Source organism: Hyperolius riggenbachi, chromosome 6 (assembly GCF_040937935.1).
Source record: "Hyperolius riggenbachi isolate aHypRig1 chromosome 6, aHypRig1.pri, whole genome shotgun sequence".
NCBI lineage: Eukaryota > Metazoa > Chordata > Amphibia > Anura > Hyperoliidae > Hyperolius > Hyperolius riggenbachi.
This window is the reverse complement of record NC_090651.1, coordinates 287,826,886-287,839,514: the sequence shown is the minus strand read 5'-3', so window position 1 is coordinate 287,839,514 and position 12,629 is coordinate 287,826,886. Positions and strand designations below refer to the sequence as shown.

Genomic DNA, 12,629 nt, shown 5'->3' with positions numbered 1-12,629 from the left:
CACCGTATATGGTAACTCTGTACTGATATGGTTGTACCACCTGATATGGCAACTCTGTACTGATATGGTTGTACCACCTGATATGGTAACTCTGTACTGATATGGTTGTACCACCTGATATGGTAACCCCTGTACTGATATGGCTGTACCACCTTATATGGTAACTCTGTACTGATATGGTTGTACCACCATATATGGTAACTCTGTACTGATATGGTTGTACCACCTGATATGGTAACTCTGTACTGATATGGTTGTACCACCTGATATGGTAACTCTGTACTGATATGGTTGTACCACCTGATATGGTAACCCCTGTACTGATATGGCTGTACCACCTTATATGGTAACTCTGTACTGATATGGTTGTACCACCTGATATGGTAACTCTGTACTGATATGGTTGTACCACCTTATATAGTAACTCTGTACTGATCTGGTTGTACCACCTGATATGGTAACCCCTGTACTGGATATGGCTGTACCACCTTATATGGTAACTCTGTACTGATATGGTTGTACCACCATATATGGTAACTCTGTACTGATATGGTTGTACCACCTGATATGGTAACTCTGTACTGATATGGTTGTACCACCTGATATGGTAACTCTGTACTGATATGGTTGTACCACCTGATATGGTAACTCTGTACTGATATAGTTGTACCACCTGATATGGTAACTCTGTACTGATATGGTTATACCACCGTATATGGTAACTCTGTACTGATATGGTTGTACCACCTGATATGGCAACTCTGTACTGATATGGTTGTACCACCTGATATGGTAACTCTGTACTGATATGGTTGTACCACCTGATATGGTAACCCCTGTACTGATATGGCTGTACCACCTTATATGGTAACTCTGTACTGATATGGTTGTACCACCATATATGGTAACTCTGTACTGATATGGTTGTACCACCTGATATGGTAACTCTGTACTGGTATGGTTGTACCACCTGATATGGTAACTCTGTACTGATATGGTTGTACCACCTTATATGGCAACTATGTACTGATATGGTTGTACCACCAGATATGGTAACTCTGTACGGATATGGTTGTACCACCTTATATGGTAACCCCGTACTGATATGGTTGTACCACCTTATATGGTAACTCTGTACTGATATGGTTGTACCACCTTATATGGCAACTCTGTACTGATATGGTTGTACCACCTTATATGGTAACCCCGTACTGATATGGTTGTACCACCTTATATGGTAACTCTGTACTGATATGGTTGTAGCACCGTATATGGTAACTCTGTACTGATATGGTTGTACCACCTTATATGGCAACTCTGTACTGATATGGTTGTACCACCTTATATGGTAACCCCGTACTGATATGGTTGTACCACCTTATATGGTAACTCTGTACTGATATGGTTGTACCACCTTATATGGTAACTCTGTACTGATATGGTTGTACCACCTGATATGGTAACTCTGTACTGATATAGTTGTACCACCTGATATGGTAACTCTGTACTGATATGGTTGTACCACCTGATATGGTAACTCTGTACTGATATGGTTGTACCACCTGATATGGTAACTTTGTACTGATATGATTGTACCACCTGATATGGTAACTCTGTACGGATATGGTTGTACCACCTGATATTGTAACTCTGTACTGATATGGTTGTACCACCTGATATGGTAACTCTGTACTGATATGGTTGTACCATCTGATATGGTAACTCTGTACTGATATGGTTGTACCACCTGATATGGTAACCCCTGTACTGATATGGCTGTACCACCTTATATGGTAACTCTGTACTGATACGGTTGTACCACCATATATGGTAACTCTGTACTGATATGGTTGTACCACCTGATATGGTAACTCTGTACGGATATGGTTGTACCACCTGATATGGTAACTCTGTACTGATATGGTTGTACCACCTGATATGGTAACTCTGTACTGATATGGTTGTACCACCTTATATGGTAACTCTGTACTGATATGGTTGTACCACCTGATATGGTAACTCTGTACTGACATGGTTGTACCACCTTATATGGTAACCCCTGTACTGATATGGCTGTACCACCTGATATGGTAACTCTGTACTGATATGGTTGTACCACCTGATATGGTAACCCCTGTACTGATATGGCTGTACCACCTTATATGGTAACTCTGTACTGATATGGTTGTACCACCTGATATGGTAACTCTGTACTGATATGGTTGTACAACCTTATATAGTAACTCTGTACTGATCTGGTTGTACCACCTGATATGGTAACCCCTGTACTGATATGGCTGTACCACCTTATATGGTAACTCTGTACTGATATGGTTGTACCACCATATATGGTAACTCTGTACTGATATGGTTGTACCACCTGATATGGTAACTCTGTACTGATATGGTTGTACCACCTGATATGGTAACTCTGTACTGATATGGTTGTACCACCTGATATGGTAACTCTGTACTGATATAGTTGTACCACCTGATATGGTAACTCTGTACTGATATGGTTGTACCACCTTATATGGTAACTCTGTACTGATATGGTTATACCACCGTATATGGTAACTCTGTACTGATATGGTTGTACCACCTGATATGGCAACTCTGTACTGATATGGTTGTACCACCTGATATGGTAACCCCTGTACTGATATGGCTGTACCACCTTATATGGTACCTCTGTACTGATATGGTTGTACCACCATATATGGTAACTCTGTACTGATATGGTTGTACCACCTGATATGGTAACTCTGTACTGGTATGGTTGTACCACCTGATATGGTAACTCTGTACTGATATGGTTGTACCACCTTATATGGCAACTATGTACTGATATGGTTGTACCACCTGATATGGTAACTCTGTACGGATATGGTTGTACCACCTTATATGGTAACCCCGTACTGATATGGTTGTACCACCTTATATGGTAACTCTGTACTGATATGGTTGTACCACCTTATATGGCAACTCTGTACTGATATGGTTGTACCACCTTATATGGTAACCCCGTACTGATATGGTTGTACCACCTTATATGGTAACTCTGTACTGATATGGTTGTAGCACCGTATATGGTAACTCTGTACTGATATGGTTGTACCACCTTATATGGCAACTCTGTACTGATATGGTTGTACCACCTTATATGGTAACCCCGTACTGATATGGTTGTACCACCTTATATGGTAACTCTGTACTGATATGGTTGTACCACCTTATATGGCAACTCTGTACTGATATGGTTGTACCACCTGATATGGTAACCCCGTACTGATATGGTAAAGTTTATCTCAAGTACCCCCTGACACAGAAATATTTAAAGCCAATGGGTACCGCTGTAAAAATAAAAAAGTCAGATACTCACCTAAGGAGAGGGAAGGCTCGGTCCTAATGAGCCTTCCCTCTCCTCTCCCGGTGCCCTCGGTGCTGCGCTGGCTCCCCCGTTCGCGTCCGCCACCGCAGGGACTTCGGAGGTCTTCGGGAGCACTCGGGCTTCCGAAGACGGGCCGCTCCATACTACTCACGCGTGATTGCATCATAGAGGGCGCTCGCGCATGCGTACTATGGAGCGGCCCGTGTTCGGGAGTCCGAGTACTCCCGAAGGCTTCCGAAACATCCCTTCGGCAGCGGAAGTGGCAGTATTTGACCGAACTGGTCGAATACTGCTACGGGGGATCTTGCGCGGGACCGGGCACCGGGAGAGGAGAGGGAAGGCTCATTAGGACCGAGCCTTCCCTATCCTTAGGTGAGTATCTGACTTTTTTATTTTTAAAGCGGTACACATTCATTTTAATAGTACACTACATGATACATGGTTTCAAAATGATTTCCACACATTTACTATTGCTTTAACATTTTATCAAGCTCTAAACGTGTTCTGTAAGATAAAAAAGTGCTCCTATGAGGTAATTACCTTGGGAGGGGGAAGCCTCTAGATTCTAATGAGTCTTCCCCGGTCTTCCTGCATTCCAGCGCTGTCAGCCACTAAAGATCCCCCGGGGCTTCAGAATCATAACAATCCTGTGTGAGCCTTGTGCTGGTGCAGTTGAGTTGATGGGATCCGATCAGGCTTGGCTATGTCCACCTGAGCCTGAAGAAAAACCTCTACTGCACCTGCAGGAAGCTCACACAGGACCGTTATGATTCTGGAGCAAAGCACCACGAATCCGCTCTACTGCGCAAGCCCGTGGTGTCTGCGCCTGCAGTACAGTGGATACGATCGGGCTTTCCACCTGGGCCTGAAGGAAAACCACTACTATGCCAGCACATGGCTCACACAGGTTTGCTATTTTCCTGGATCCCCGGAGGATCTTTGGTGGCCGACAGCGCTGGAATGGAGAAGGATGGGGGAAGACTCATTAGGATCCAGAGGCTTCCCCCTTTCTGAGGTTTTTCATAGAAATGCAACCATTTGAAAAATGTGCATACAGAAAAAAAAAGGATTTGCAAAACTGGGCCATTTTACCATATTAAAGTGTATACTTACAGCTGCAATGGCTAACAGGTCCCCAAACTGTCATTATTAACAGCATGCAGCTTTCTCCTCCTCCTGTTCTTTTATTTCCACACATCCTTTCCAGACAAATCCCAATCCCATGAGATCCACATTGAGGTGGATTCCCATACCTCCCTGGTCATCTATTGGCTGTCAGTCACTAGTAAGGCATGGCTGGAACGTGGATCAGTCTGACCCATCCCATAAGCTCCACAAGTGGCATACCTACCATAGGGCTGCAGGTTCTCAGTCATGGCTAGGGGTGCCACTGTGGTGCTCAGCCACTGTGTTCTTCCACCTGGGACATTTTCTCATAGTTTTGGGCAACATTTGGTAAAATAGCAGCAGGCAGTGCAGGGGACTGTACTAATTCCTGCACTAGCACCTCACCCCCTTCCTGTCCTGTGGGCAATGTGTCTCCTCGCTCTCTACACACAGCCTGCAGTGAGTGAATGTGTACAGCAGCAGGTTGAGTAGAGAGAACGATTGCTGTGCTGCAGCTGGGACACATTTAGTGCCCCCACCCATAAACACACCTATTATTTTTTTTTTTGGGGAGGGGGGGAGGGAATTTGTTAATAATCGGCACCGGGTGTCAAAGTCCCTAGGTATGCCACTGAGCTCCAAATCATTACTTGGCCAGGAGTGGTAGGAAGTGGGGTGCAAGGAGGTTGCCTGCTGTAGGCAATGAGGAGCTGGCCACCTGTGATGCACTAGGAGTTCTCGATCACCGTGAGCTTGCTGGGTACGCTGTAACTTTAGTAGGGTCAAACTTTAATATTGGGAAAGAGGGATTTTACGATAAAACCACCTCCAACCTGGATGTAGTCTAATTCACAGATGGTTGCGGTGAAGGCAGAAGTTTAAATGAGATCATTACACATATCACACACTCCGTTTCATGGAATTCTGAATTGATGGAGTTATTCTGACAGTTTTAGTAATACAACCATGTGGTGAAATAAGGAGGATATTTTCTCAATAACACAGTGTCATGATGAGTTCAGGTTTACCTTTCTTTAGCCAGGCTTGCACGTCTTCCTGCTGTGTATAGATTGCTTCTCTGGCTTCGGAGCAGATGTTGTGGAGGTGGGAACTCAGCTGGATACCTTTAGTAAAATTTACCGCAACCTCCATCTGCAAATTCTCTGTACCTCTCATCTCTTCTGCTTGACGTATTGTGTTAGGATTTTTCTGTGTGGGAAAAAAAGCATTTATAAGGTTATGAAGCAGAAGGTCTGAGGCATCCACAAATATCTGCAGTATCTTATTCTATTACCAATTCATTATTTTCCGATTATAGACTTCTTACTTTTAACCACTTAGCAACTTCTGCCACGCTTTTCTACGTCCTTATTTACAAACACCTATAAACACATATAAATAGTTGGTTCTGTTTTCTATTTTTAGAAAACTGAGTACGTATAGCACCATCTTGTGGCCAAAAAGTAAAACTACTTCCAAATACACCATTATTCACTTACCATAGGAACATGAAGCACATTTTCATTATTTTTGAAACTCCTTCACCCCTAACCCAAAATAAAATATTATCGCCATACTTTGTACTAGGGACACAATTTAAACATTGTAAAAACCGGGACAAATTGGCAAATAAAATGTGTCTGTTTTATCTACAATAGCACAATTTATTTTTAAACTACAATGGCTGAAAGCTGAGAAATGGTGATTTTTTTCATTTTTTTCTTCTTCTTCCCTGTCAAATCAGTATAAAATAATATAATTCTTAGCATAAAGTACTGCCCAAAGAAAGCCTAGTTTTTCCTGTAAAAAATAATGTATAGATCATTTCAGTGTTATAATTAGTGATAGTTATTACCGAATGAATGGGAAGAGCTTTTGAAGGGGAAAAAACCTGTGGTAGAGAAGTGGTTAATGAGTTTCCAATTAAACTTATTGCTCCAAGTGCATGATACATGGCCTCTTAAACATTCCACAAATAATCTAACTTGAAAATGGAATCAGGCAGCAGTTAGGGCTTCCATTGTGCCTCTGTGTACAGGTTTACAGTGCCACAGTTTTCACACAGTGAAGGAGCTTGTGCTGCTTTTGAGGAAAGGCCCCTCCCCGGTCCCCCACCCCCCAAAGTAACCAATGGGAATTCTAGTGTACCATCTAGTGGCCACTGTGAGAAGTAGTGAAATTCCTGTGCACTAGCCCATTACCGTCAGCTGAATAGCATAGTGGTAAAGGCTATTGCCTTTCATGTAGGGTTTGTGTCTTTGAGGAGGTTTCAAATCCCTGCTCAAGCAGGTAAGTTGTCTTTGGCAAGGTTTTTTAATGACCCAGGGCGCCCGTGGAGCGTGCCCTGGAGCGCTTTTAGTTAGTCAGGAGAAAAGCGCAAGGTAAATGTTGGATGTCTTGTCTAATAAAATGTTCCTGGCTCACCCTGGTGAAAACCTTCAGAAGACACATCAGCACACTGTCACTGACAGAAACTCCATAAACTACGTACTGCCCAGAATCCAGCTCTTACCACTGAGAGTGGCATCACCTGAAGGGCAGTTCAAAGAAACTGCACTACTTCTCTTGCAACCCAATTAATTTTAATGCTTCTAGTGTTCCAGTTTGATGTGAATGTCATGAGTTCAGAGGGTTAATGATTGTTTGTAGTGTTACCCGATGGCAAAAAACCCTACAAAATGTCACATCCTAGTATGGCAACCACCGTGTTTAGATGTAACTCCATAGGGGGGTAAAAAGGTTAAGACTGCAGTACGGTTTAAGGCTGATTTCCATTAGCGTGATCCGATGCGATCATCACATCACATCAGAGAGCAGCCGACCTGAAACAAATGCAAGCCAAAGGAGCAATTTCCATTGGCTTGCTAGTTTTACAATGTGATCTGATGCGATGCGACCCAGGAATAGAATCGGATGCTTGTTGCAGATTATTGCAGCATGCATTTGATTCCGATAGGCAATTACAGGCAGCAGCATCCGGACTTCCGGAAGTAAACTGGAAATGCCTGCGGCTCGATCCAATGAGACGATTGCATTGCATCCTTTTGCTAGTGGAAATGGGCCCTGAAGGTTTAAGGTTCAAGGCAGGAAAAAGTGCTGGGAAACATCAAGAGTGAAAAGTAGGGGTAGATAGAACAGTGTGGAAATTTTAAAGACAACTGAAGAGTGAGGGATATGGAGGCTGCCATATTTATTACCTTTTAAAGCAAATGACAGTTGCCTGGCTATCCTGCGGATCCTCTGCCTTTTAGCCATAGACCCTGCAGCAGATCAGGTGTTTCTGACATTATTGTCAGATCTGCCAAGATTAGTGGCATGCGCGTTTCTGGTGTTATTCAGACACTACTGCAGTCAAATAGATCAGCAGGGCTGCCACGCAACTGAAATAGTTTAAAAGGAAATAAATATGGCAGCCTCCATATCCATCTCACTTCAATTCTCCTTTAAGTTAGGGTTCAGCACTGGCAGCAATTATCATCTATACAACTTTGTTATTTAACTGTTTGAGCTTGCCCCGAAACCACCACCTTAAAAAAAAAAAAAAGTTTACAAACTTGAAATTGCCTGTAGGTTTTTTAACCAGCATTTTAAACCGAGAAAACCACAGTCATTTATTTCCCTAATCAAAGGACAAGGCTAATATTGAATGCAAAGTCCATTACACTTGATGGGTATGCAGAGACAGCACATGAATATAGCGGGAATCAGTTAAGGAAAGATCAATCACAATTACTGCAGTCTTTCAAGAGACAGCTCACAAATAGTTTTGGAAACAATCAGTTTTAAAAAACACGAACTATAAAGTGTTCCTGTTTCTTGTTTCCGTCTGTAAGCACGCACTTGCATCGGTTTATCTGCTCTGCATACACTTTTCTATAGATCAGAGGGATACAAGCACAAAGTTGTCAATCATGTTTACCTTGGAAGATGGAATCTAAAGAATAACTTGTGCAGATTGGAGCTCAGAGACCAGCAGAAGCCGGGAATGAGATCAAATACAGGCAGATTTGGAAGTTGAACTTCTGGAAGCTAACAGGAAACTTACATGCCCATTAGAAAGAAACCCTCATGCATAGAGGAATAAAGCCATGCACAAACCGCTTCTGGGCATGCGCAGACCTTGATTGCGCATGCCCAGCACAATGTGCTTGCTTGTAGCTGGAAGACACTCATTTGTCTGGTGCAAGTCTAATAAGATTAGAGAAAACATTTGCTGTAACAGTTTTTACCTTAGTAACTTCAATAGAGTTATCTCATTTTAAATAAGTGCACTGTTTCTGACTGCAGTTGGCAGAACTCGTCGTGCTGTAAATTCTATGAATGCTTTGATCTCTCTATTGAGCAGAAAATATAGAAATTGAAAGCATAAGTCCTTTGTTATTGTCTCACACTGCCCCCTAGTGACAAGTGGCCATAAATACACATTACAGCAGTACTAATTACTGCACGGAAGTGTAACAAATAAGAACACATATGCTAAAATAAAATTGGTCTGGAGCACTTGCAAGCCTCTAAATAAATTGTCTGCTAAAGGGTTAATGTGAAAACATCAGAAGCAGAAGTTAACTTATCAGATGCAGATGTACGTAACGATTTTTCAGAATGTAGTGAAACAAAGATGGTCCCTAAAATGCAACAGAGACAGCTCATTCTGCAGCTACGTCGAGCCAGTAGCGATTGATCAAAGATATGCGAATTCTTCAGAGTTTATGCAAAAATATGCACATTTTTATGCAAATGCATGTCGTTTGAAAACGGACCAAGCAATTTAAACCCAGGTTTAAACTGATTGGCCCTTTTTCAAACTGCATATATTTGCATACAAAATTGCATAATTTCGGCAGTATTTGCATCTCATTGATCATCCCTACCAGCCACTTTAGATCACAATGCACATTTGTAAAGCAATGCTATTTAGTGGTGTTGAACATGGCAGAGAGTGGATCAGATGATCAAAGTTTAGTTCAGGTTTACTTTAGGTTGGTATGTAGATCACTTATGACAGAGTTGAAGGCTGCTAAGAGCAACTTTACTGACTTCAGCCGTTTGCATATATACAAACAAATTCCACCATTTTTATTTTTCCCTAAATTAACACGGTGAAGGGTTATCTTCTGCTGAGACAGGAAATGCCTGTAATTCTTTTATCAGCTTGAGAATGTTCCAGTTTTGCAGTGCTCTTGAAAATCCTCAGTTAAGTCACACAATTTCATAAGAATGCATAATATTTCATAAAGACACTGGTAGCAAAACAAAAGCCTCTGAATGGAAGAGTCTTATTGTTTGAAATTATACATATAATGCAGTGTCCTGTATATCCAACCCAAGCAGGTACATCTATAAACTGAGCTTCTGGGAGAAATCAGGCCTGTCTGCACTACAAGCATTCTGATTACTGCTTAAAGCTGCCCCAAGCTCTACACTTTATACTTTTTTTCACCTAAAACAATGGTTCCCAGTTGTTTCAGCCAAACATGCATGAAGTGAACATATTTAGCATTTAATTATTTTTCAAGCCTTGGGGCATTGCAGGTTCTCATTCACTATGAAATGGACATGTGGAATAGTTTTGTGTCCACCTGAGTATTCCTTTCCAACTGGGTGATAGAACATGTCTTCAAATTGGGAACCTTAACCCCCCCCCCCCCCCCAAAAAAAAAGTTTCACTTACCTGAGGCATCTACCAGCCCCCTGCAGCCATCCTGTGCCCTCGCAGTCACTCAAGGCTCCTCCGGTCCCCCGCCGCCAGCTAGTTTCGTTTTTGCCGACTTAGAGTCGGCGGGCCGCCATGCATACCTTTGCACGTGTTCCCTCTGGTGCAGGAAGCTATCGCGGACGTTAACACCTGTAACACGTAAAAATATACGTGTTAACGTCCGTAATAGCTTCCTGCACCAGTGGGAACGCGTGCAGAGGTACACATGGCGGCCCGCCAACTCGGAGTCGGCAAAAACGAAACTAGCTGGCGGTGGGAAACCGGAGGAGCCCGTGAGGTAGATGCCCCAGGTAAGTGAAGCTTAAGGTTCCCTTTAAGTCCCACATACTTGTAAGTCCCTTTTGTCAAAGTGTAAATGGTTTCTTCCATTTGTATGTTCCATGAGAGATCTTTACAAAGGGCTTACCGAACCAGCTTTTCCAAGCACTTGATGTGTAGGACTATTACTTCCGTCCCAGGGTTACCTATAAATCTATTCAATCTTGTAATTTTTCAACTATCCTGTTCAGATTGTGAGTACCTCTGGTCTACAGCCACTTAATCTGTCCTAAGGTAGAAAGGCCTACTATTGACAAAACACATTGTCTTGGAGTTCAATAAATTGTGACCATTTGTGTGATCACCTCCTTTTAAAGGGCAACTAAAGTGAGGGGACTCTGGCTAAAAGTATTAAGCAATTTTCCTAAGTTATTTTGCGCAGCAAATGATTTTTCCTGCTATATCACACAACATCTTTTAATGAAAATGTGTTAAACCATGTTTAAAGACGCACACCACCCGTGGCAATTGTTCTTTTTGAATGACCAACATGTCTGAGTCGTTCCATCCTCACTGACTTGCGCAGGTTTTGCCGTGATTGTGTTCATTACCGACGCCACAAATGATGCTTGCACATTCGGTCAGATGGATCAGGGAAACGATTGGTCGTCGGTGGAGATGCCCAATCCATCTGATTGTATCTGCTCTCACTTCAGGTGTCCTTTAAAGAGGCACTATGGTGAAAAAATTTAAAATTTAAAATATGTGCAAACATAGACAAATAGGAAGTACGTTTTTTCCAGATTAAAATGAGCCATAAATTACTTTTCTCCTATGTTGCTGTTACTTACAGTAGGTAGTAGAAATCTGATAGAAGCGACAGGTTTTGGACTAGTCCATCTCTTCATAGGGGATTCTCAGCAAGACTATTTTTTGTAAAGATATTCCCTAAAAAGAATTTAAACAATGATGCTGGCCAGCCTCCCTGCTCACTACACATTTTTTTTGGCAGTTGGACGTAGCAACTGCCATTCACTAAGTGCTTTTGAAAATAAATAAATCTCTGAAAATTCCCCATGAAGAGATGGACTAGTCCAAAACCTGTCGCATCTGTCAGATTTCTACTACCTACTGTGACAGCAACATAGGAGAAAAATAATTTATGGCTCATTTAACTCTGGAAAAAACGTACTTCTTATTTGTCTATGTTTGCACATATTTTAAATTTTACATTTTTTTCGCCATAGTGCCCCTTTAACTGTTTTTTAATTCTTTTATCATCACACTGACGCCTCTTACAACTATTTACCATTGTCTACTGATGCAGGTCTCCAAGCACGCATCAGAAAGAGAGAAGCACAATCATACAGTCAGGATCCTGGCAGTCTGCAGAATATGATTTTATAACATGGAGCTATAAACTCAAGTGGCTAATTGCAGTTATAATGTTAGTGCAAACAAGGGACTCCAATATGTGCTCAATCAGTTTAGTGCTGGGCTGCTGTAAAGAGGAACTTTGGTAACCCAGGATTGAACTACATTCCAATCAGTAGCCGATACTTCTTTCCCATGTGATAGCTTTACATTTTCTCAAACAGATCATCAAGGACATCTGCATGGCTGATATTGTGGTGAAACCCCTCCCACAGTGTGATGTCATGACCATGGTCCTGACAGTTTGCTTTCTGCGAACCCTGTTGCACTGTGGGAAATGACAGCTTTTTCCAACTGTCAGGCAAGTCATATCTCGCTCTGTGCACAGAACGCTCAGTAAACAAACATTCCACATGGATCACCTGGCAGAACTGAAGAGGTCACCACCAGTGATACATTTCCAAATGTAAATCAGGGAGAGGAAACATTTTGCAATGGGCAAACACTGACTATATAATCTATAAAGGAATATTGTAAAAAATAAGCAATTTTATCCCATCTGTTATTTTCACTACAGTTCCTCTTTAAAGCACCAAGAGTACACACAGCGTGGTATGGTGGGATGTTACTTCCGAGGTGGAGCACCTGAGGAAGCGGGGACACCCCAAAACTACGCTCTGTGTGACACTGATGTTAATGTTGGAATCACTATATAAGCTTTAATAGTTCAATATTGCTTTGAGTCAGTCGAGCCCATGAACATTTTTATTGCTGCTTTAAAGC

At 42.1% G+C, this 12,629-nt stretch overlaps 1 protein-coding gene across 2 annotated transcripts in view; it reads right to left on the bottom strand.

Annotated features, from left to right (window-relative positions):
- The window catches only part of OAF (out at first homolog), a 94,139-nt gene that overhangs the window by 11,006 nt on the left and 70,504 nt on the right, over window positions 1-12,629 (bottom strand). For both annotated transcript variants that reach the window (XM_068242871.1, XM_068242872.1), the window contains exon 4: window positions 5,527-5,707. In XM_068242871.1, the coding sequence (XP_068098972.1) occupies window positions 5,527-5,707 (181 nt within the window). The remainder of the gene's footprint in view (window positions 1-5,526; window positions 5,708-12,629) is intronic.